The 27,397-nt window shown below is 39.1% G+C and overlaps 1 protein-coding gene across 1 annotated transcript in view; it reads left to right on the plus strand.

Annotated features, from left to right (window-relative positions):
• Nucleotides 1-27,397, plus strand: part of atp9b (ATPase phospholipid transporting 9B) — a 351,572-nt gene that overhangs the window by 220,635 nt on the left and 103,540 nt on the right. Inside the window, exon 11 of the mRNA XM_060823126.1 lies at nt 513-589. Coding sequence (XP_060679109.1) covers nt 513-589 — 77 coding nt within the window. The remainder of the gene's footprint in view (nt 1-512; nt 590-27,397) is intronic.

Here is a 27,397-nt window from a genome sequence, read left to right on the forward strand (position 1 = left end):
TGCAGTCCTCACTTTCTCCTACCTTTTAATGAGTTGTTTGCTAATTCTTACCCTTCTAACTGCCAAATGTGATTCACTGAATCTTCTTTTATTCCCTCCTGTGTTCCAGATGAGCTCAGAATTTCTTTTAAAATGAGCTCTTTCTCTGTACTATTATATACATATTCTAACAGCATTTTTAATACAAAATCCTGAAGAAAATTGGAAATAATGATGAAAAGGAAGTGTAATTGATGCATAAAATATGATCGTTGATAAATCAATCCCTGTTGATAGTCTCTTTTTTCCGTTCTGTAAAAGATTGTTTCCATTTGCATGTTTTTTTGCAACTTTTATATATGTTGAATCCTTTTCCCTGAGTGATCTCATGTTTGGCTGCAAAATTTAAGATTAATTTCCTGAATGTGGATTTTATACATTAATACGATATAACCTTTTATTTTGACATTTCAATGAAATTTGACAATTCCTTGATTCAGAAAGTGTTTTAATTATAGTTTTGTTTTAAACAGGCACTGTGATAGGGGTGGTAATTTATACTGGAAAAGAAACTCGCAGTGTAATGAATACGTCTAATCCCAAAAATAAGGTAAGTTCTAAGATAGTTGTGAAGCAGGTTTATCTTTTTTCATTAGTAAAATGTAGCCAATTAAGTTACTTTGTATTGTTTTTCAAATTTATGCCAAGCGGTCTCTCTCTTCTGTGCCCATTTACTGTTTATTTTGACATGTTTAGTTTCCAGATATTTGCCTATCTTTTTCGTGCACAAATTGTTGCAGCTCAGAAATCAAGTTTCCAAATGCATAATTTGCCTCGAGACAGCAGCCACTTCACAAATTGAGTACAATGTCAAACATGTTAAGGCATAACAAGATGGTAACTTGTGAATACCAAATAGATTCTTAATGAGTGAATTATATTGACCTAAGCGAACAAGAATGAATCAAATTCAGCATTTTAAATTCATTTTTATTTCGATGTTTGCTGTTGGCTACCATCTACTATCATTCTGTTGGTGATTTATTTTGCTCTAATTTTAAAGCAAGAATAATTTAGGTTTGCATAGAAAATTGGAATTTATTTATAAGTGACCTAGCTTAACATAATTGATCAAAATGATTTGTGCACTTTCCCAATTGAAATCCATTTTATAGATTAAGAATCTTAACCAGATGCAGTGATGGCTTTAAGGACCTTTGGCATCAATATCACATTGCATTTACAGTACTCCTGTTCTGAATATCATTTAATTGTTGTTTTATTTATTGTTTAAGTAGTTGCCTGTCATTGTACTGACATTCTCTCCTCTACGTTAAAAAGATACAAAAGTGCCTTTCTTGCTTGTAACCGAATTGCACCACTGTATATTAACTTCTGAACGACATTGTGTAGGCTAATGTAGCAACTTGAAAACCCAAAGCCATACTGAAGATACCTAACATCTAATTCCTTTTCTCAATGTTCATTACCTTGTGTGCATTTTCAGAAATTTAATTTGAGATCTTGAAATTAATATTTTATGAATGGTACAAGCACCTACATTCATCTGAAGGCAATATTTTATCATGTTGAATGCAGTTGTATATTTACCCACAACTGGGAATGATATTGCATACTTGATGGAAATTCATTTCATTGAGCATATCAAAAAGACACTACTACTCATCAATTGTGACAATCAGTTGTTTCATAGTATTAATTGTCATAAGTTATTCTAAGCGTGGATCCCTGTGAAAGGAGTGATAATACAAATTGCCTGCAGCACTTCTTGTAAACCCCAGAGCATATTGATTTGTTTTTCTAATAAAAAGATGCTTTCAACTGCCTCTGACACAGAAGTAAGAACTGTGAGTCATTGTGTGAATAATAATGGGATGTATCATTATGCTTTCCTTCAGACCAGCATTGTTAGCTCTGAACAATATTGGTTTCCTTCAAAATTTGCCTTGCATTGAAAGGATCTGTATGGTCATTATTTTAACAAGTGTAATTGTGACATGAAGTTAAAATAATCCACTAATAATACTATAATAGATTGTATGCTGATTTTAAAAAATAAAGCTGTTTGTGCCAATTAGCATAGTACTGCTCCTGGTAAACCCCACATTAGCTTTGTTAGGCAGCAGAATTTTAGCTATTATATCAGACATTGCCACATACAGTGTTGAATAAAGTGAGCATTATGATTCAGGCATGCTGACCACTCAATACTTTGTAATGTCCTTACTGAGATTAGTCCTAACAGTAGGACACTGTTCAGAAACAATAAGTATTTACATTAATTAAAAATATGATAGTTGCAGTGAATTGCAAATGTTGCAACAATGCAATGCTTGCTACCTATTGATTTGAATTTTGCCTGTTCGTGATTTAATTTTGTACTGTACTTTCAAGTGATTGTTTTTACTCTTAGTATGGACTTTTGTCAATGTCATTGTATCAGCCCTTAGAATGTTGAATTCCCTTCCTGACTTCTGTAAAATATTTCATTATTTTGCAGTCTTGCCTTAAATTATTCAATAATATTAATTTTTTTTGTTAAAGAAATATAAGCACCAGTCTTCAAAACCATCTCTAAAATATGTTTTTAGTGTTTGATTCATTTGTTGCAGTTGTGATAAAGTGTTAATCCTGTAACTTTAGGAATGTCCTAACATTGAACATGAAAACTGATATATCCTAATTCTCACTACTGTAACTTTGTTTTTAAAGTTTTATTTTCAAATATTGATACTTTGGTTATGACAATAGCTATTATGATGTGGTCATTTATTGGCATTTTTTGCAACCAGTGGGGAGTTGAACTGTCTGTTTTCACCACTGTCAAATACAGAGTTCTTTGCATTTTTTGTCTGACCTAGATAATTTTGGAGTGATTTTTTTTGACAACAATGAGCATTTTAGAGTCAGGTGTTATTTGTAATAGAGCCATGTCGATCAGTGATCACGCAGGTCTTTGGGGAATAAGATTTCCCATGAATTGAGACATGGGCAGCAGAGTTTTCAATTACCTTAAGTTAACAGATGGTAAAATATGGGAGTCCAAGAAGGAGTGCATTGCAAGAGTTGAACCTAGAAAGTAACAAAGGCATGCATGTCGGTTTCTGCAGCAATTAACCTGAGATGGGCAAAGTTGAGTGATATGCCAGAGGAAGAAATAAGCAACCTTATTGAGATTGGAAGCTCTTTTGGAGACTAATGTGAGACGAATGGACGACAAATACTGCAGCCAGGGAAAGAGAGAGAATTGATAGCTAGGCATTGGATTTTGCAGATTAAGTGCTACTCTGTTAAATGTACCCATCCTAGTAAAGTAGCTTAAAGTACTGTTAGACAGTTATGTCCATTTAAAAAAAAACAATTGGTGAGTACACATTTATCAATACAGTCAGTTGCAGTTGGATTCTTCCTGGCAACTTTGCAATAATGGCTACATGGCAAGAAAATTGAAACTAAATCCAAAGCTGTTCTCTGAGGTTTTCAGTTTTTAGAAAAAAACTTGATAACATTTTACTGTTTTAGTAGCTTTCATTACTGGAAGACTGGAATTAAAATTTAATAAAATACTACTTCTGTAATTCAGTACTCTATTTGGAGGCATAAACTAGGCATCAAGTTTGAAATAAAGTTGTACTGATATAACTTATGTAGACTGGAACTTTTCAAACCTCTTTTCAATACAATATATAAAACACTGCTTTGAAACTGCTCACAAATATTTCAACGTACTTAAAAAAGATTTGATGCATGTCTTTGATTCTCTTGTATCAAGAAGGAGCTATCTTTATTGTTGCAAAGTTAATGCGTTTATTGAGTTTATTTTGCCTACACAGATTTGCACTTTGTAAAAACTGTGGTTTGTAATGAGTTTTCTCAAATTTTTTAAACCTCATCCAGTTAAATAAACTTGTCTATCATTGATAAAGGTCAAATTCAGACCTTAATTAAGCAACAGGGATGGATGTGTTTCTTCAGCTATGCAGTGTGACATTTTAAAAGCAGCTGGCTAATCCAGCATATGGATCGGATGTGTACATGTCGTCATGTTTCTTTTTGACAACTAGTTTTTAACAAGAATATTGCTCTTGTTGAGTATGTAATTATATATGCTACATGTTTTGATTGAACCTAAAGTATGTACTGCAGTGTGGTGTCATGTCACTGTTTTGCGATGTACTTTCACAACTGCTGAATTTTAAAAAATGGGCACTGAGTTTACTGACAAATCCTAGCGGTCTCTTGCAATACAATGTTATTTTGTGTACATCAGACAAAAACAGTTATTGTATGTTGTCTCAAGTGCTGATTATGTTTAAAGATTTTAAGTCTATAAATCAATCTCAGAAAAACAGTAATTTGAGAGCCATTATATGGATAGACTTATGCATCATGTTCATTTAGGTTTACAATAAATTACTTTTTTCAAATGTAGTTTCAACTTGTGTTTGTAGGCATGGCTATTGCATGAGAAAATGAACCAGAAATTCTAATAACACAGGTACCCCAAGGTGTAAAATGAATTTTTGTCTGCCACCTTCATGCAGTTGAATTTTCAGTATTGGCTAAACTTCGATGGAAGGTTACTGCAGAAAACCCACATGATTTCCAATGGGATATAAGACAGTCTCTGAACTGCCCTTGAACATCTCCAAGTGATTATTCATATCAGCATTATTGGAATCTGTCCTTACTTGGAAATATATCACTGTTCCTTCACCACTACTGGACCAAAGTCCCAGGAATTCCTTTCCTAATGGCATTGCAGGTCTACCTACAGCATGTGGACTGCAACCGTTAAAGAAAGCAGCTCATCACTTTTTCAAGAACAAGTATGGATGGGCAATAAACGCTAACTAGCTAGCGACACCCACGTCCTATGAGTGAATAAAAAAAGCTCCCCTCGCTCCACTATGCTGCCTTTTCCCAGTACCTTTGCTATTAATTTTCTTTTCAATTAATTGACCCAAATCATTTTGAGGACCATGTTTGAATCTGCCTCCAGCATATACTCAAGCAGTGCATTCCAATCCTAATGTTTTGCTGTATTTAAAGTAACTTTTTCTTTGTCACCATTGTGATAATCAGCTTACATTGGTGATTGCTAGTTCTGGCTTCTTTGGACAAAGTGAACAATTTCTCCCTATCTACTTTATCAACCTTCTCATGATTTGGTCCAAGCTTGGTCAAAAAGGTATGTTTTAAAGAGCCTTTCAAAAAGGGAAAATAGAAGGAGAGAATTCCAGTCCTCTTAGGCACAAGGGAGATGACATTGCAGCCAATGGCATTGAAGCAATTAAAATAGAAGTTGTACTAGAGTCTAGAATTTGAAGAGTGCAGACACTTCAGGGTTGTAGAGGTGGAGAAGGTCACAGATGGGGAAGGGTGAGGCTGCAAAGTTGGATAAACATGAAGGGATTCAGTAGAATCTGCAGGGTTAACAACTCATGCAGCAGAACTAGTTGACTCCTAGTATAAATTAGGCTCAAGGTTAATACTGTACAAAGGAGAAAGTGAGGATTGCAGATGTTGGAGATCAGAGCTGAAAAATGTGTTGCTGGAAAACCTCAGCAGGTCAGGCGGCATCCAAGGAGCAGGAGAATCGATGTTTCGGGCATAAGCCCTTCTTCAGGAATGAGGAAGGTGTGCCAAGCAGGCTTAGATAAAAGGTAGGGAGAAGGGGTTTTGGGAATGCGATAGGTGGAAGGAGGTTAAGGTGAGGGTGACAGGCTGGAGAGGGGATGGGGGCGGAGAGGTCGGGAAAAAGATTGCAGGTCAAGAAGGCGGTGCTGAGTCCACGGGTTGGGACTGAAATAAGGTGGGTGGAGGGGAAATGAAGCTGGAGAAATCTGCATTCATCCCGTGTGGTTGGAGGGTTACAAGGCGGAAGATGAGGCGCTCCTCCTCTTGGTGTCGTGTTGCCATGGTCTGGCGATGGAGGAGGCCAAGGACCTCATGTCCTTGGCGGAGTGGGAGGGGGAGCTACTGTTCCGCCACGGGGCGGTTGGGTTGGTTGGTGCAGGAGTCCCAGAGGTGTTCTCTGAAACGTTCCGCAAGTAGGCGGCCTGTATCCCCAATGTAGAGGAGGCCATATCGGGTGCAGCAGATGCAGTAAATGATGTGTGTGGAGTTGAAGGTGAATTTGTGACTGATATGGATGGATCCCTTGGGGCCTTGGAGGGAAGTGAGGGGGGAGGTGTTGGCACAAATTTTGCATTTCTTGTGGTTGCAGGGGAAGGTGCCGGGAGTGGAGGTTTGGTTAGTGCGGGGTGTGGACCTGACGGAGTCGCGGAGGGAGTGGTCTTTCCGGAACGCTGATAGGGGAGGGGAGGGAAATATATCCTTGGTGGTGGCGTCTGTTTGGAGGTGGTGGAAATGACGAAGGATGACACAATGTATCTGGAGGTTGGTGGGGTGGTAGGTGAGGACCAGTGGGGTTCTGTCCTGGTGGCGATTGGAGGGGTGTGGTTCAAGGGCGGAGAAGCAGGAAATGGAGGAGATGCGGTGGAGAGCATCGTCAACCACGTCTGACGGGAAATTGTGGTCTTTGAAGAAGGAAGCCATCTGGGTGATTTGGTATTAGAACTGGTCCTCCTGGGAGCAAATGCGGCGGAGGTGAAGGAATTGGGAATATAGGATGGCGTTTTTACAGGGGGCAGTGTGGGAGGAGGTGTAATCTAGGTAGCTGTGGGAGTCGGTCGGTTTATAGTAAACATCCGTGTTGAGTTGGTCGCCCGAGATAGAAATGGAGAGGTCTAGGAAGGGGAGGGAGGCGTCTGATTCGATCCAGGTAAATTTGAGGTCGCGGTGGAAGGTGTTAGTAAAGTGGGTGAACTGTTCAACCTCCTCGTGGGAGCACGAGGTAGCACCGATACAGTCATCGATGTAGCAGAGGAAAAGGTGGGGGGTGGTGCCAGTGTAGCTGTGGAAGATGGACTGTTCCACATATCCGTCGAAGAGGCAGGCATAGCTGGGGCCTATGCAGTGCCCATGGCTACTCCTTTGGTTTGGAGGAAGTGGGAGGATTGGAAAAGAGAAGTTGTTCAGAGTGAGGACCAGTTCAGTCATTCGAAGAAGGATGTCAGTGGAAGAACTGTGGTAACACTGTACAAAGTCAGGCAAACGTAAGATTCTGTGGTGCTGCTTAGCAGTAGCCTCCTAGTCAGCGCTACTGTGGAAGGACATTATTCACAATTTCAAAAACAATATCTTTTCCCTCTCCAATAATCTGCTTGCTCATTCTGGTTTGGGTCACACCAGCAATTCTGGATTTGATTTAACCTGACGCAAATTTGTACTAGAAGATTAGTCTCCTTGGCAAATATTAAGTAGGGCTGAGTAATTTGTTTGCCATGTAAACTTAATTTAATGATGAAATCGGACACAACAAAGCCATAAGCCATTCTGTGATATAATGGCTAACCAGATCAAATCATTTCTTTCTTTCTATTGCTCAAACTCATGAAAAGTCTTGAAAAATGCCTTGTCCACCTCACATCACCCATGAAGAACAAGATATCTCTCAAGTTTGAGCAGCAAGTAAAGGAGCTGCTTCTCACTGCTACTGTGCAACACAATTGTTTGCCACTGGAAAGATGCTGCTACCAAGCCTATCAGACAAATGGGTAAAATGGTATCTGAATTCCATTGCCAGTGTGACGCCATGTATGTAGCTAAATATTCCAGAGGCTGGCAGATTGTATCTCCCCTCAACTGCTTGAAGCAATCAATCTGCTGGCCCTACCCTACCAGCCTGCATTGGTAAAACTTGCAACACAGAGTCTAGCATTAGATGTGATTCTGCAATTGGACCATTTTTGCTTGATAATCCTGAATGTTTGAAATTGCATTGGCAACCAATTTAAATCTATCAGTTGGGCTTGTAGTGTACGCATATTCATGTACTGGATGCTACATGTCAATTCACAGAACCCCGTTCTTTCAAGACTGAAAGAGTCCACACGCTGCACTTGTTTCTGCTCACAGATGATGGCCATTTGCTGTTGTTTTAGTTGAGGCAAAGCCAACCTGCTTGTTTTAAAACTTTAAAACATCAGCCATCAACATTAATGGGTTAATTCTCCATGTCACTGCCTCTGCTAATCAGAGTCTACTTGACAGCCGATCAGCACTCCTTTTGTATGGTATAAATGTCAGTTTTACCCTTGAATTGGTATTCGTGCAAAATGTCCTTTGCCATAACATGTACCTTTTTCAGTAATAGAACAATTTTCTGACTTCGAAAGCACAGTTTGGGCTAATCTGTTGCAGCACAACTTTCTAATAACTTCTCGATTGGAGAAGTATGTTTTTGCTTTGAGGTGGGGGCAATTTTTACATTAGTGTCTTCATGTAAGTTGGAAATGATATGGAAACAGATTGGTGTAATGTTAATCCAGTAAATAATGCTAATATAAAAATATTAACATAAGATTTTTATGAAAGCAATCTGTCTGATGCCTGCATTATATAACACTACTGTCAGTTTTGAGCAGATGTATCTAGTAATTAAGTCTTTCATATCAACATCAAGATGCAAAGTCTCATTTTCTAGCTTTATTGTGTGTGCCTGCAGTTATATCTAGTCAATTTATTGTATGTCACCTCAGGAAATTGAATCTTTTAATTTTGCTAAATGTAATGTTGTGACTTTATTCATCAATAATGCAGCTTCTTTGGAAAAACAAATCATCTCCGTTCAATTTGCAATGGGTTAATTCAACTAATTTAACTTAATTTTCATTGTCATTTATGCTAAATAGGGGCTTTGATTTTTGTAGACAGTTAACTTGATCAAAATTATTTCTTCTTTAAAAAAAAGGATAGTTCCAGGAAAATCTAAAATTGCAACTAATGCTATATTGCATGCCTCCGTAACTTGTAGAATCATGATTTTCAGTCATTAGGTGTCAAATCTTTCAGAAGCCTTGGAAAATGTTGCCCATTCTCTTGAATTCAAGATGCTTTCTGTCATATTAGTTTTTAGTTTGGTTGATGATTGGAAAATCGTTAGTCTTCTCTGGTATGCATGCAGTTGATAAGTCTTACAATCCCATGTTACTATTGCATCAAAAAAGTAATAACAAATTTAACTGATACATAAACCGTGGGTGGGGCACCTGTCCTTAGTCATACCTTGTTGGAACAAATCAATGTTAGAATCATAGAGATGTACAGCATGGAAACAGACCCTTCGGTCCAACCCATCCATGCCGACCAGATATCCCAACACAATCTAGTCCCACCTACCAGCACCCAGTCCATATCCCTCCAAACCCTTCCTATTCATATACTCATCCAAATGCCTTTTAAATGTTGCAATTGCATCAGCCTCTTCCTCTGGCAGCTCATTCCATACATGTCACACACTCTGTGCGAAAAAGTTGCCCCTTAGGTCTCTCTTATATCTTTCCTCTATCACCCTAAACCAATGCCCTCTAGTTCTGGACTCCCCCACCCCAGGGAAAATACTTTGCCTATTTATCCTATCTATGCCCCTCATAATTTTGTAAACCTCTCGGCCTCCGACGCTCCAGGGAAAACAGCCCCAGCTCTCCCTATAGCTCAGATCCTCCAATCCTGTCAACATCCTTGTAAATCTTTTTCTGAACCCTTTCAAGTTTCACAACATCTTTCCGATAGGAAGGAGACCACAACTGCACACAATATTCCAACAGTGGCCTAACCAATGTCCTGTACATGACTACAACATGGCCTCCCAACTCCTGTACTTAATACTCTGACCAATAAAGGAAAGCATACCGAATGCCGCCTTTACTATCCTATCTTCCTGCGACACGACTTTCAAGGAGCTATGAACCTGCACCCCAAGGTCTCTCTGTTCAGCAACACTCCCAAGGACCTTACCATTAAGTGTACACATCTTGCTAAGATTTGCTTTCCCAAAATGCAGCATCTTGTATTTATCTGAATTAAACTCCATCTTCCATTTCTCAGTCCATTGGCCCATCTGGTCAAGATCCTGTTGTAGTCTGAGGTAACCTCCTTTGCTGTCTGCTACACCTCCAATTTTGGTGTCATCTGCAAACTTACTAACTATACCTCTTGTGCTCACATCCAAATCATTTACATAAATGATGAAAAGTGTAGAACCCAGTACTGATCCTTGTGGCAGTCCACTGGTCACAGGCCTCCAGTCTGGAAAATAACCCTCTACCACCACCCTCTGTCTTCTGCCTTTTGAGCCAGTTCTGTATCCAAATGTCTAGTTCTCCCTGTATTCTGTGAGATCTAACCTTGCTAACCAGTCTCCCATGGGGAACCTTGTTGAACGCCTTACTGAAGTCCATACAGATCACATCTATTACTCTGCTTCATCAATCCTCTTTGTTACATCTTCAAAAAACTCGATCAAGTTTGTGCAAAATAATTTCCCACGCACAAAGCCATGTTGACTATCCCTAATCTGTCCTTGCCTTTCCAAATACATGCACATCCTGTCCCTCAGGATTCTCTCCCAACAACTTGCCCACCACCAAGGTCAGGCTCACTGGTCTATAGTTCCCTGGCTTGTCCTTAGCACCCATCTTAAACAGTGGCACCACGTTAGACAACCTCCAGTCTCCTGGCACCTCATCTGTGCCTATTGATGATACAAGTATCTCAGTAAGAGGCCCAGCAATCACTTCTCTAGCTTCCCACAGAGGTCTTGGGTACACCTGATCAGGTCCTGGGGATTTATCTACCTTTATGCGTTTCAAGACATCCAGCACTCCGGCTCTGAAATATGGACATTTTTCAAGATGTCACCATCTATTTCCCCACAGTCTATAACTTCCATGTCCTTTTCCACAGTAAATACTGATGCAAAATACTCGTTTAGTACCTTCCCCCATTTTCTGTGGCTCCACACCAGAGCCACCTTGCTGATCTTTGAGGGGCCCTATTCTCTCCCTAGTTATCCTTTTGTCCTTAATGTACTTGTGAAAACCGTTTGGATTCTCCTTAATTCTATTTGCCAAAGCTATCTCATGTCTCCATTTTGTCCTCCTGATTTCCCTCTTAAGTATACATCTACTGCCTTTATACTCTTCTAAGGAATCACTCGATCTATCTGTCTATTATGGTCGCTGGCCCCAAAGTGCTCTCCCACTGGCACCTCCATCATCTGCCCTGCCTTATTTCCCAAGAGTAGGTCAAATTTTGCACCTTCTCCAGTAGGTACATCCAGATACTGAAACAGAAAATTTTCTTTGACACACTTAACAAATTCCCCTCCATCTAAACCCTTAACATGATGGCAGTCCTAGTATATGTTTGTAAAGTTATAATGCCCTACCATAACCACTATTATTCTTACAGATACCTGAAATCTCCTTTCAAGTTTGTTTCTCAATTTCCCTCTGACTTTTAGGAGGTCTATAATACAATCCCAATAAGGTTATCATCCCTTTCTTATTTCTCAGTTCCACCCAATTAACTTCTCTAGATGTATTTCTGGGAATATCCTCCCTCCGTACAGCTGTAATGTTATCCCTTATCAAAAACGCTGCTGCCCCTCCTCTCTCGCCTGCTTCTGTCTCCTTCCTGTAGCATTTGTATCCTGGAATATTAAGCTGCCAGTAAGACCATCCCTGAGCCATGCTTTTTTAATTGCTATGATATCCCAGTCCCATGTTCCTAACCATTCCCTGAATTCATCTGTCTTCCCTGTTAGGTCCCTTGCACTGAAATAAATGCAGTTCAGTTTATTAGTCCTACCTTGTCCCTGCCTGCCCTGACTGTTTGACTCACTTCTGTTCTCAACTGTACCAGTCTCCTATTGATCTCTTTCCTCACTATCTCCATGGGTCACAACCCCCCCACCCCCCAAATTACTCGTTTAAATCCTCCTGAACAGCTCTAGCAAATCTCCCTGCCAGTATATTAGTCCCTTTCCAATTTAGGTGCAATCCGGTCTCCTTGGGGTCAATTCTACCCCAAAAGAGATTCCAATGATCCAACCATATGAATCCTTCTCCCATACACCAGCTCCTCAGCCATGCATTCATCTGCTCTATTCTCCTATTCCTGCCCTCACTTGCTCGTAGCACTGGAGTAATCCAGATATTACAACTCTTGAGGATCTCCTTTGTGAATTCCTGCCTAACTCTCTCTTATCTCCCTTCAGGACCTCAATCTTTTCCCTTCTTATGTCATTGGTTCCAATGCTAAGTAGTGATGTTATTTTCCTTAATGTTAAAAAAAACGCTATACATAGATGTATTGTTACCCTTGAGGTAAGAGGAATATGCTCTAGTCTCACTGCTTTGGGTGACGATGTAAAATACCAGTTGTGCAATGACCAATCGACTACCTGAGTTTATATCTGATTAATTAGTAAGATCTATTGAAGAGGTTTCTTAATGAACACACTTATGGGTTTATTATCAAAGTGAATCTTATTTGATAAAGATGCAATAACTAGTGAATGTATCCAGCCAGTAATATAGATGTATAAGTGCATCTATCCCTTAAACACATACTTTGCCTTCAGAAAGAAAGAGGAGATAAAATAGATTTCTCTGCAGAGATTGGCCAAAGTCTTTTTATTCTAAGAAAACTGTTATTCTTGAAAGTAAAAGATAAATGTTCGGATGTTCGAGAATCTGATGTTCTGGCACACGTGCAGTGTTTCACCCAATTGCTCGCTCAGGAAATACAATTTTGAGGTGTTATTCCAATTGCTTGACCAAAAGAATAAATAGATTTCATCTTGAACTGATGGGAGAGGGTTTTCTTGTTCATGACTAACTTGTCTCCATTGTAGTCTTTCTCAGCAGGCTTTGGTTCAACTCAGCCAGATAAAGCAAAAGTCTTTCCACACCAATCACTGTTCGACAATTGCCCCAACCAGATTGACAGTAATGCAAGTAGTTGTTATCGATCGTGATTGCTCAGAAGTTTTTATCAGATAGAATCCATAGAAAACTTTCATTTGGCATCTTTTCAAAAAATTATAATGTATCCAGGTATTTTATGAAACTCTAAAGAATTTTTTTACAATATTTAAAAACTTAAATTCTCGAAGTACTCTTAACTCTAAATCATTTTTAAAAGCTTCTCCAGCTTCCCAGTTCTAGAACTGTAGTAATTTGCCTAAATTGTATTATCCAAAATAAAATGTTTTGTTCATGCACAGAATGATCTCAAAATATTAAAAGATTGAGTTTCTTAGTGTGTTCACTGAACAGTACTGCTCCAATGTAAATGAAAGGTAATATCCTTCAATGTGTCCATTCATCAAAATTCAAACACATGATACAAAGAGCATAACCTTTTTTTAATGCGAATGAGTCCAGCCTTCCCAGCACTGCAATAGGTGAGCCTTATGTTACAAATCTTCAGGTTTAATGCTGTTTTGGGCATTTGCTAAAAGTTATGAACTAAGGGTTTGTGGTTTTCAGTCATATTCAAAAGTACCGGAAGGCCTATACATAAAAAGGAAAAAGTAAATATCCAGGTGGTAACAGCCCAGATGTGACCTACAGGACAGTAGGCTATAAGCTTACGGGAGGCATAGTAACAACCGTATGGGAAGTGAGAGGATGTAATAAGTTGCAAAAGAATTAATTTTAGAGCAGTCATAAAAAATGTGCCCAAGAAAAGTTCTAATCCTAAGCTGAAACTTAGGTGTTAACTATAAATGCAAAGCTTTTTGTCTTGCACTCATCAGGATATTTTGCAAGGATTCCAATTAAAGGGGAAAACCAGCATTTACATTGAGATCAGAATGATGATTGAGTGGCATGTGGACTCTGGTTGAGGCATTGGCATGCAGAATGCGCCACTTAATGCAGGTTGACAGTTAACTGCCAGCTTTAAATTTTAATTCCTGCAGACTGACTGTAAGTGCTGATGGCAATACCCTGACAAATGAAGTAGCATATGGCTGTCACTTATTTTGTTGATCTAAAACCACAGGCAGAGTGAGTGCTCATGTTCTTTCTGTCTGAAAAGAGCACAGCCCTGTGGAATTGCAGAACAAAATAGTGCGCTGCACTACAAGTGCAAATGACAATTTTAAAATTGGTTTTCAGATAATTCTTCTCGCAATTGGAATTATCCTTAAGATGTTTGCCATCTGCAGAATCAAATCTAATGTTTGACATTATGTTGCGAGTTCACAATTTTAAAAGAGGAATATGGTTAGTTTTGTATGTGTGGTGTGATTGAGTATGCTAGTTACCTTGTTGTGAACAGCTGAAGGGATATTCTGTTTGATACAATCTACGAGTGTTTGGGTCATACACCAGACATTTCTGACATCACATCGACACGGATTTGGTTAAGGCATTTCACATTTGCGTGATAAGCAGAAATATCTTTGGCTTTATGAAATGGTATACTTAGTGGCATATCCCACTCATGTTTCTAATGTATTGTATCAGTTTGAACCAGCTAGGTTCACTTGTTGTTTAAACATTTGAAAAAGCTTGCCCTTCCAGGGTTATCTGAGGTAGACTGGCCCAAGTCCGGACTTTACATACAGTTTACTCTGTGCAGTGAGTAGTAGGGTGGCATGGTGGTTCAGTGGTCAGCACTGATACTTCACGGTGCCAGGGACACAGGTTGGATTCTGCCCTTGAGTGAGTGACTGCATAGAGGTTGCAAGGTTCTCTTAGGTCTGCCTGGGTGTTCACCAGGTGGTTTACTCTTTTAGTCCAAAGATGTGAAGATTAGATGGATTGTCCATGCTAAATTGTCTGTAGTGGACAAGCAGGAGGCTGGTAGAACACAGCAAGCTTGACAGCATCCGGTGTTGTCCAGCCTCCTGCTTGTCTACTTTCGATTCCAGCATCTGCAGTTTTTTTTTGTCTCGAACTAAAATTATTTGTAGTGTCCTGGGATATGTAGACTAGGTGGATGAACCATGGTAAATGTGTTGTTACAGTAGGGGGCTGTATCTGGATGGGTTGCGCTTTGGTGCAGACTCAGTGGATCAAATGGTCTCTTTCTGCACTGTAATTTTATGATTCTAATTTATCTGGCAGAATAGCCATTATTCAACAGGGTATCTTTGTACTCTGTTTGAGAACTAAGTTTACATAATGAACAAATTACTAGGGCCCTAGTTTTGAAGTTACCAAAAAGTCTAATCTTACTGGAACTGGAGGAATCTGTGCATATACTTAACAGTCCAGGGAGGTGCGCAGTGAAAGAGAACAGCCTGACTGATTTTTCAACTTCCAACATCAAGGCAAAGGAGCTCATTTGACTTCTATTTTACAGTTTGAGTGCAGATTGAAAGGATATTTGTGTATAGAACATAGAACAGTATAGCACAGTACAGGCCCTTCGGCCCTCAATGTTGTGCCAGCCTTTTATCTTGATCTAAGATCATACTAAGCTACATACCCTTCATTGTACTATCTTCCATGTGCCTATCCAAGAGTCGCTTACATGCCCCTAATGTATCTGACTCTACTACCACTGCTGGCACACACCCACCACACTCTGTAAAAATCTACCTCTGATATCTCCCCTAAACCTCCTTCCAACTACCTTAAAATTATGCCCCCCCCCATGATAAATATTTTCACTTTGGGAAAAAGTCTCTGGCTATCCACTCTATCTATGCTTCTCATCAGTGTTGTGTATAAGTTTAACATAATATTCTTGAGTTTATGTTTTATGCCCCTATTAAAAACTCCTAGGCCGCTATATGCTCTATTAACTTCTCTCTCAACCTGGTGTACAGTTGTGGATTCAAATATAACTAACATCATGACCTTTTGGCAATTTGCAAGGGATATAATGTTGGATTTGAGAGTGTGGTGCTGGAAAAGCACAGCAGGTCAGGCAGCGTCCGAAGAACAGGAAAATCGATGTTTCAGACAAAAGCCCTTCAGGAGTTCCTGATGAAGGACTTTTGCCAAAAATGTCGATTTTCCTGCTGCTCGGATGCTGCCTGACCTGCTGTGCCTTTCCAAACACCACACTCTCGACTCTTAATCTCCACCATCTGCAGTCCTTACTTTTGCCTATAGAATGTTAGATGTCATTCCATTGAAGACCTGTTTATTGAGAAATTCAACAAAGATTTTTGTGAAAGCTAGGCCGCGGAGGGATCCCATGGTAGCACCGTATATTTGGACCTATGTAAGGTCTTTGAAACTGAACTCAGCTGCACAAGTCACTGAGTGCATCAGTTCAAAAAATTCTGATTCATGCTGTGGTGGCAAATCTAGATTGCGGTGATAAAGTGTGGCATTACAAATGTCTATGGCATAGAGTTACACAGCATGGAAGCAACTCTTCAGTCCAACTCGTCCATGTGAACCAAGTTTCCCAAACTAAACTAATTCATTTTGCCTGCGTTTGGCTCATATCCCTGTAATATGTCTTAGTGATATATTGTCTGTCTGTCTTTTAAATGTTATAACATTTCCTGTATCTACCACTTTTTCTGACAATATGCTAGCAATGTCAAATAAGCACCAGTGTCAACCCAAACCTCTCTGTTATCTGGGTTTTGCTACATTTGGATCTTGATTGCTTTAGTATCTGAGAAATCATGAATGGCATTGAACATTGTGCAATTGTCAGTGAATGTCTTCACATCTAACCTTGTGTTACACTTCACCTGGCTTGGAATGCTGGAAATCAAATTCCACTATTTCTGAAGTCCTGACAAAAGTTGATTTTATGTAAGTATGCTAAATTCCCTAGTTTGCCAATTTTTTTTGGCCCAGAATGACACACAGCACAGACAAAATTTTTGTATGAAGTAAGTTACTTTTGATTGCCAATAAATAGATTCTAGCTAGTTGTAAACAATTATGAACTGTCTATGTATAATATGACTTGAGACTCTAACCCCCTATTATTAAAACTCCCCCTCTATAGACAGACACAGAATAGTCCCAGACCACATGGTTCACTAAAATGATTGTTTTGGCTGGTGAGGATTTGCTGACGTTCGATCTTCCTTCTCAAAATATTTTCACTTGCAGCATGTGCAGTGTGGCCGGACTACGCTTATCATTCAAAGATGCACTTACAACAACTGATGAGAGGAAATATACTGACTTTCTTCAGAGTTGAGAGTTTTTTTGTTATGAATGGACAGTATCTTGATTTTCAGAGTCCAGTGTCTTCTGACCAAACATTCATGTGTACAAGCTGGTCAGCTGTTTGAGAGCCAATCACACAGTTGGGCGGCAAAAGACCTTTCTCATTGATAATAAGTCGCAATTCCGTACACCAATCAGCACTTGCCAACCAGATCTATCTTCATACACACCACCCTTGTTCCAGCCTTTTTGCAATCCATCACCCACTGCTTGAACAAGCAACAATGTTAATAGCACTTAGAATTAGTATCTGGTAAGTTGCTTTTTAAAAATATGCAGCAATTACTCCAACAGTGCTTAGTTTTTTTTAAAAAATCTCTTTTTCCCAATCCGTCCACAATCAAGAGTACAGAAAAATAAAAAGGGATATGGTATTTTCAAATGGAAAGAATGTCATTGCTGAAGCATTTGACGATGATGGATGGAACCCTGTGGAATCTCTGCAGTTGAAATGACTAACCTCCAACAACCATCTTGCTTTGTACTCGATACGACTCCCACCTGAGGAGAGAATTCCACCAATTGACTTCAATTTTGTAGCTGCTGCTTGATGCCACACTTGATCAATTACTGCCTTGGTGTCAGGACAAGTAATGGAATCGTACAGCGTGGAAACAGACCCTTCAGTCCAATCAGCCCATGTAGACCATAAACCCAAACAAAACTAGTCCCACCTGCTTGGTCCATATCCCTGCAAAGGTTTCTTATTCGTTAACTTATTTAGATATCGTTTAAACGTTGCAACTACCCGAATCCATCACTTCCTTTGGAAGTTCATTGCACAATGAGCCACTCTGTTTGACCACCCCCAAGTCTTTTTAATATATTTCACCTCTCACCTTACAAATATGCCTGCTGCTGTTGAAATTCCCCACCTAGGGAAAAAACATCTGTCATTCACCTAGTATATACCCTTCATGATCTCATAAACCTCTATAAGGCCACCCCTCAACTTTCTAGCTCCAGTGAAAAAAGTCTGTCTATCCAGCGCCTCTTTATAACTCAAACTCTCTATTCCTGACAACACCATGATAAATTTCTTTTGAACCCTCTCCGGCTTAATAATATCCTCCCTGTAACAGAGTGCCCAGAATTTGACACAGTATTCCAGAAGAGGGCTCACCACCATCTTGTACAACCTCAACAAACTTCGTAGCTCTTAAACTCGATGCCTGAACAATGAAGGCAGGTGTGCTAAATGCCTTCCTCACCACCCTATCCATATAAGACACAAATTTTAAAGAAATATATACCTGAACCCCTACTGGTCTCTGTTCTACCTTTTTTTAAACAAAATGCAATACCTCACATTTATCCAAATAAAACTACGTTTGTCAGTTTTCAACCTATTGACCCAATTGATCAAGACCTTTTTGTAATCCTAGATAACTGTCTTCGCTATCCACTATACAAAAACTATTCTCACCTCGACCATTTATATAAATGACAACCAAAAATGGGCCCAGCACTTATCCCTGTGGAACACTCATGGTCACAGACCTCCAGTTCAAAAAACAATGCTCCACCATCACACACTGTCCCTTATGGTCTTGGCAAATGCAAAGGCATTTTTCACCACTTAAGTACAAATGTTAGTCAATGGCTTCTAACAACTCACCCAACCATTTGACCGGGTTATGTTGTGCAAAGATGACATGATAGCACACAAATGGGACATCGCTTCTGCACATCTCAGACAGTTCATTAGAAGTATGGCTCAGTGGCATGCATTTCATCCAGCAGTTCATTGTTTTTATGTCAATCACGCAAACATATTTTTAGCTAGTTTTCAAGTAAGATTATCCATTCATGACTGGTCCGACGACATGTTCCAGTGGAAACAAATGTGTACCTGTCGTAAAGAATTGTGTGTATTTTGTTGATATAGTCATGGTTGTTAGGAGTGACTACTCCAGTCCTTTTGGGTTTATTGATATGTATGTTAATGTAGGCCTTAAAGCCTCTCAGCACAACCAGACATTAATGTTGCATGTGAAAATCAGACAAATCATTAGGTATCTTGCAGTATGCATATGCTAAAATCAGCTAAGCGTGCCTTCAAGGAATCATCATCAGTGGATACTGGTTTGTGATGGGATAGCTGGGAATAGAAGAATTCAAACTCCGCAAATAAAGAATCTCCTTGCAGGACAGTCCTGCCATCCCAGAGTTCAATTTTTAGAAGTTTAGTTGCACTCCTTTTCTTAGGTAAGGAGGCATAAACTGTAAGCAGTACTCCAGTTGGTGGCCTTTCCAAAGCTCCTGTATAATTACAGCAAGACTACTTTGCTCCTGCACTCTTGCAATAAGGACCGACCTACTATTTACTGACCTACTATTTACCTACCTACCTTGCATGCTACATTTGTGTGTTGGCTTTCAGTGACTTATGAAATGGGCAGGCTGGTCCCTTTGAAGCTCAACATTTCCTAATCTCTCTCCAGTTAAGAAATGCTCTGCATTTGTTTTTCCTATTGAAGTGGATAACTTCATGTTCTTCCACCTGCTGTGTTCCTGCCCAGTCACTTGCCCCAAGTCCCTTTTTGAATCTTCCTTGCAACTTTCATTTCCAATTAGTTTTGTCATCAGAAAACCTGGAATATTACATTCAATCCACACATCCATAATATTGATAAGTTGTAAATAGCTGGGACCAAAGCATTGATGTTTAAGACAATCCAGTAGTCATAGCCCCATCAAACTAAAAGTGATCTGTTTTTTTTCCTCTGACTCTGTTTTCAGCCTGTTAACCAATTCTCAATCTATGCCAGTGTGTTTGCTTTAACTTTGCTAATTAACCTCCTGTATGGAATGTTATCAAAAACCTGAAACGAATGCGGACAAACTCGAGCAGCCATCTGTAGACTGAGAAATCATGAATGTTTCGAGTACTGTTGACTCTCCTGGAGAATTTGTCATGTTCAGTTGAAACATTATTTGCAGTAAATTCTAGCATTATACCACTACTGAAATCAGGCTAACTGATCAGTATTTCCTTGCCTTCTGTTTGACTACTTTCTGAAATAATGGGCTTACATTTGATATCTTCAATTTTGCTAGAACCATTCTAAAGTCTACAGATTTTTAAAAGGTGACCACAAACACTTGCCATACTGTTTTTCAACACTCTGGGATGTAGGTTGTTATGTCCAGGGATTTATTAACTTTCATACTCATTAAATTCTTATACCACTTTTGGTTTTCCCCCCACCTTTTGCTACTTCCTTGGTTCTATGTATTCCTGGGAAGGTTTTTGCATCCTAGCTTGTGTCTGTCTGAAAGAATGTGTTCATTTTTTTGCTGTTTTCTTAATCCCAGTTATAAATTCTCTCTCCCTGTATGGATCCATGTTTTGACTTTACTAATATTTTCCTCCTTGTACACCAAATCAAGCTTTTACACTCCATTTTATTTTGTATCTTATTCTGTTTTCAGTTTTTTTTTCGCTGCACTGTTGGAATTCTAAAATGCTTCCACTCTTCATGCTTATTACTGTTGCAATTTTATAATCTTGCTTTGAGCAAACATAATCTTTAATTTCTCTTGATAATCATGATGGAATCACCTTTACTGTTAGATTCTTGTGCCTAAAGGAATGTAAATTGTTTAAAATTAGGTATTATTTATTTAAATGATAGCTATTGCTTGCCTACTTCAATAACTTTCAGTATAGTTTCCAAAGCTACCAGAGCTAGTTTTCTTCTCGTACCTTTGTAGTTTCTTTTACTTAGATCTAAGGTCCAAGTTTTGCGCTGAATTGTAGCACTTTCAACTTATAATAGAAAGTTCTATTGCATTCACTCTTGTCTTCTCTTAAGACCTCTCTACAACAAAATCGTTCATTAGTCTTTTCTCATTACACAGCATTAGTTTTTTAATTCATTCATTGAGTATTGGCTATTGCTGACTGGCCAGCATTTATTTGCTGTTACTGGTTGCCCTTGGGAAGGTGTGCTGAACTACCGCCTTGATCCAATTCCGTTCATGTGCTATAGGTAGACCCACAATGCCCTTCCGGAGGGAATTCCAGGATTTTGATTCAGGGAGAGTGAAGGAGCAGCAGCACGTTTCCAAGTCAGGATGGTGAGTGGCTTGGAGGGGAACTTGCAAGTGGTAGTGTTCCCGTGTATTTGCTGGCTTATCTTTCATGATCGAAGTAGTTGTGGGCTTGGAAGATACTGTCTCAAAATCTTTGGTGAATTTATGCAGTACGCTGGTAGTTAGTACACATCGCTGCTACTGAGTGTCGGTGATGGAGGGTGTCAATCAAGCAAGCTGCTTTGTCTTGGATGGTGTCAATTTCTTGAATGTTATTGGAGCTACACTCATCCAGGCAAATGAGTATTCCCTAACACTCTTGCCTTGTCCCTTGTGGATGATGGACAGACACTGGGGAGTCAGGAGGTGAATTACTCCTGGTGAGTCCAGTTGCGTTTCTGGTAAGCCCAAAGTGTTGACAGTAGGGGACTCAGTGATGGTATCACCAATGAATGTGGCAGTGGTTAGATTTTGTATTATTGTGGTACCAATGTCACTTGCCATTTGTCAGTCCAAGCCTGGACATTGTCCAGATCTCCTTTGCATTTGAACATTGATTGCTTCAGTATCTGAGTTGTCACAAATGGTGCTCAAACATTGTGCAGTCATCTATGAACATACCATTTCTTACGTGATGATGGAGGAAAGGTTATTGATGAAGCAGCTGAAGATGGTTAGGCCTCAGAAACTACCTTGAGGAAATCCTACAGACATGTCCTTGAGCTGAGATGACTAACCTCCAACAACCACAACCAACTTCCTTTGTGACCGATATGACTCCAACCAGTGAAGAGTTTGCCCACTGATACCATTGCTTCCAGTTTTGCTAAGGCTCTTGGATGCCACAGTCAGTCAAATGTTGCCTTTATGTCAATAGCTGTCACTCTCATTTCATCTTACCTCTGGAATTCAGTGCTTTTGTCCATGTTTGGGCCAAGGCTGTAAAGAGATCAGGAGCTGAGTGGCCCTGGCCGAGTTCAAACTGAGTGCCAGTGAGCAGGTGCTGCTTTGCATGGTTGGTGACACCTTGTGTCATTTAACTGATGATTGAGAGGAAAGTGATGTGGTAATTGGCCAGGTTAGATTTGTCCTTTTGTTTTGTGTACAGTACTAGAACAGTACTGTAACTGTACTAGAACAGTTGTAACTGTACTAAAACAGCTTGGCTAGGGATGTTGGCTTGGCAAATTCAGTAGGTCTTCATAATATTGCAGCATTATTGTCAGGGCCCATAGCCTTTGCAGAATCCAGTGCCTTCCAATGTTTCTTGATTTTGTGTGGAGTGGAGGGAATGAATTGCTGAAGATTGGCATCTGTGATGCTGGGGATCACTGGAGGATGCTGAGATGGATCATCTTGGCAGTTCTGGCTGATGATTGCTGTGAATGCATTAGCTTTATCTTTTGATAAAGCTACCAAACAATTAGTACTGTTTGGTAGGTTTACACCTCATTTTTAGATATATCTGGTGCTGCTTTTGGCATGCTCTCTGCATTCTCCGTGCTCTCCATTGACTCAGGATTTGATGATAATGGTTGACTGGAGGATATTTCGGGACAAAAGGTTTCATATCGTATTAGAATATGATTCTGCTGCTGATGGTCCATGGACCATCATGGATGCCCAGTTTGTTTGAAGACTGTCCCATTTAGCATTTAGACCCATCTAAAATAGCATTTTCACTGCTGGGTTCCTGAATATAATGTTATAGAAAACCATTTTATATATATTCAAGGAATTTGTCCTGCACAGCATTAGTGATTGTAGATTACATGAACCTCTGCTGATGTATATTATACCCTTTTTCACCAGTACTGTTCTGAATATAAACAATGCCTATGTCTTTTATTCATTCATGGGATATTGACATCACTGTCTGGTCCAGTATTGATTACCCCTAATTGTCTGTTGATATGGGACCATTTCAGAGGGCAGTAGTCAGATACATTGCTGTCTGTCTGGGGTCACGTCATAGGATGACAGATATCCTTCCCTACAGGACATTAGTGAACCAGATGAATTTTTACAATGCATATCAAAAGATACATGGTTGCAATTCTACTTTTAATTCAATTTATGAAATCAAAATCAGATTTCATTATCTACTGTAGCGGAATTCAAATCCATGACTCCAAAGGATTAGCTGGGTCACTGCATTACTATTCCAGTGACACTATCACTACACTGATGCATCCTCCTGCTGTTTCTTAGCTCCACCTAAACTGATTGTACATCTTGATCTCCTCAATTTAAGATCCCCTTTCTCATAAACGTACTGATTTTATTCTTTATTAACAACACAATTCTTCTTCCATTTGTTTTGCCTTCATAACTTTTAGATACTCTGAACACCCAATTTCCTAGCTTTACTCACCTACTGCTGTCGTCTTTTGTTCCATCAGTTGATCTACCTGGTTGCAGATGCTGCATGAATTTTGATAGAATGCCTTTAGCTCTGTCCTTTTGTTATTTTGCAACCTTTAGCATTATTTGCCCATGTGCTGTTAAGTTTGTACACACGATTCATTCCTGCTGCACTTTGACTACATTTCCTTTAGCTTGCTCTCTTGCCTTGTCCTCCATTTAATTTGTTGCAGTCTTCCTCACATGGTTGCTTACCCCCACTTCTTAGTTTAAAACCTTCTCTAATGTTATACTTGTATGACTCACCAGAATACTAGCCTCAATTTAGGTACTAGTACCCCAGGAATTGAAATCTGTTTCTCCATATTAATCTCTGAGTCATGCATTTAACTCTTTAATCTTATTTACTCTATGCCAATTCACTCCTGGCTCACTTAATAATGCAGAGGTTATTGCCTTTTGAGGTTCCCAGATGCTCAAGCATGTTCTATTTCCCAGTTCTATCTATTTTGCTCATATCTGTGTAGACTGCAACAATGGGGTTTTCCTCTTTCTCTATCCCACCAAGGAAGGTATCCTAGCCTATGGGATGAAGCAAGCAGCTCAACTGCCCAGAATCTTGTTTTTGGGTGCAGAGAATCGCCCTGATTGTACTGTTGATATCACAAGGAGAAAGTGAGGACTGCAGATGCTGGAGTCCTGTAGAAGGGCTTATGCCCGAAACGTCGATTCTCCTGCTCCTTGGATGCTGCCTGGCCTGCTGTGTTTTTCCAGCACCACATTTTTCAACTGTTTGATATCACCACTACTTTCCTATTGGGCCTCACCACTTGAATAGCTTTTTGTACCATGGTACCATTGCCAGTTCACTCATCAATCCTTTAACCCTCCTATGATCCGTAGAGACTGCAAGAACCTCAAACCTATTGAACAGCTGTAAAGATAAAGGCCTTATCTGACTCACATTCACTCTCCTGACGCAAAATGAGTCCCAAGGGGTGTGACAGCCTTCTGGAATAAAGTGGCCAGGTAACATTTACACCTCCCTGATATGTTGCAGTGTTCTCAGCTGAGCCTCTAGCTCTGCTTAAAATTAGTAGTTAAGCTTTCAAGACCTAGCTGTACTTTTAGTCCCGGCATAGATGATTCAATTTGCAGTACTTGAGTAAACATCGCGACCACATCATTTTGGAATTCAATATAGCAATGTTGGTGAATATTAATTCAAATAAAAGTCACTGAATTCTGCCATGTTGCAGACTCTTTGTAAGTACGTCCTTATTTAATTATCCTAGTCCAGTCTAAGTGATTCTGTTGATTTCACTAAAAAGCCGACTTATAGCCTGAGCCAAGGGGGTGTTCCGTAGCACAAAACATTTCAATTTACGATGTAATCCTTCAATGCTTTTCTCGTATTTGGATTTAGAGAATGAAGACAGTGCTCCCCCACCTGTTTGAACAAATTGCCCCTTGCATTTAATTGTTGCCTACACTCAAGTTGTTATTCATACTTGTATGGTTCCATAATCTTGATATCCAAGTCTCGGAGTGAGTGTTGATAAAATTTGTACTGTAGAAATAGTATAACAGCACTCATAAATTTTTCTCGTCTAATTTTGATTTCCCTCGCCAGTTCAAGGCTACCAGAGTCACTGTACATCTCTGCAGCTTAATAATCTGACATGATAGCTACCTAACCTGCATATTTTAGCAAATCACTCGGTAATACATTTGATCCATGAGCCAACAATAAAGCCTACAAGTGAGATTGCAAGTTTCCAGCTAATACTTGCCATAATGCTAAAACAACTTTCTTGGTAGTGCTTTCCTTGATTGCATCTTCTGTGTAAGGCTGAACTCATTTATAGAAAAATGTACCTAGTATTCAGTCTTGATGACCATTATACATTAAACTTAATATGCACAAATAGCTTTGGAGATTAGTACCAAATTGCTTCTCATGAAGAAAACTTGCTGGTTTGCAGCTGGTGAACAGACTGGTGAATATCTATTTCTTGAAGTTTTAACATTTTTGATCATGTTTTTAGTTGACAGTATTTTACATCATGCTTTTTTTATAATGTTCTCACCATTAAAGTTGACAGTGGTCAGAATGTGTTTCTTCACTTATGAAACAAACAATTGCTGCTAACCTTTAAAAGATTAATAAAATTATGGTGATTGTATGGCATGGGTTTGTCGACTCGCACAAAGTCATGCACTGAAAATATCATGATTTTTTAAAAAAGAAAATACTGCAGTGCCATAATTTGAATTAATATACAGTAATCTTGTTATTTAATTATCTGTTACATTTACATCAGTAATTTACCTCCAGAAATTTTACATTTCAGTCTTGTGTTCATTAAATTATTTTAACTGATTTGAGTGGAGTGATTGCAGTTGTGCCAGTTTACTGCAGTTTAATGTTATAGCCATGTTGTTTTCTTCCTGTGGTAGAATAACTAATTTGTTTTTGAGTGCTTGGAAGTTTGATAGTTATTGTACATTACAACAGTTTCCTTGTGGTAGGGTTGCTACTTTCCACTGACCCTTAACCACCATCTGGTATGAATTCAGAGTACTTCTGTCATCTGCAGCTAATTACTGTCACCTGCATGTTGTGTTCACCACAATACTTTGATATTGCGTTCATTACTGAAATGTGTAATTTATCAGCTTGTTTGCGTGCACTTTTTTAAAGTTTAGAAAAAAAATTAGAATTTAAAATCTCTGGAACCAAAACAACATGCATTTCTGTACTTGGTTTTGTCTGGAAAGTGGGGTTTTGAACACCATCAGTCGTCAGATTAAGGAATGTAATTTTTGATTTTTCCCGCAAACCAGTGAGTTGCCATATTATTGCCTGGTATTATTACTTCAAGGATGGCAGCTTGAATATGGTGTGTGTGTATATATAGTATTAATATACTTTGGCCCTAATTTCAAGATACCAGGGACGATCCTGATTTATGATTTAAATTGTCCCCAGTGGCACTTACACAGCTGACAATCGAGGACTGGAAAGATGTGTATACAGAAGAGTTTACAAAATGAAGCCAGCTGTGTTTCCCTACATATTGTGGCTTCCTGACATGCATCATTAAACCTTATTAGCTACTTCCTTTTGCAGAGATTCTTGTAGACTCAAACCCTGCATATTAGCAGTTTCTGTCTCTCCAACTGGAAATTATTTCCTTTATTGTAGAGTGTCACCCGCTATAGTTTCTGATGTGTAGTAATTGGTACTTTGGAGTATAATCATAGTGAAATACCACTCCATGCATTTCTTTATTTGGAAATTAATACAGACCTTTTTACTTTATCTGTCAATCTGTGCAACTTTTCCCATAAGTCCAAATGTTAAGGTTTCTTACAAGCCATTAAGTATGAAATCAATCATCAAATGGTTCATAAGAACAAGGGTAATGTACCCCAAAATAACAAAACAGAGTTGAAAATAACCTAGTTTATATGTCAATAATTGCATCATACATTATTGTTTTTAAGGGAATGTCTTAAATTATTTGGCATAAAGGACTAACAAAACAAAGTTGTTATTTTGCAATATGGCAAAGATTATTGAAAGAAATGTTCAAAATTTCTTTGAAGACTTGAAAGGAATTGTGCAGTGTGAACATAATACTTGTAATATAATAATATGTAATTTTTGTGATCAATCTTCAATTTCTTTGTAATGCCTTAGCAAATGTTTTGTAAGGTTAGTAACGAATATTAAATTGTTCAGTTCAGAGTTACCAATTTTCAATGCAATTACAAAAAAATGGTCTGAAACTGCAGTAAATATTGAGTCGAAAAGTTTGGCGTTGGAATGCACAGCGCAGCACATCAGACAGCATCCGAGGAGCAGGAGAGTCAACGTTTCGGGCATTATTCTTCGGTGTTCCTGCTGAAAAGCTTAT

Source organism: Hemiscyllium ocellatum, chromosome 4 (assembly GCF_020745735.1).
Source record: "Hemiscyllium ocellatum isolate sHemOce1 chromosome 4, sHemOce1.pat.X.cur, whole genome shotgun sequence".
In the NCBI taxonomy this organism is placed as follows: Eukaryota; Metazoa; Chordata; class Chondrichthyes; order Orectolobiformes; family Hemiscylliidae; genus Hemiscyllium; species Hemiscyllium ocellatum.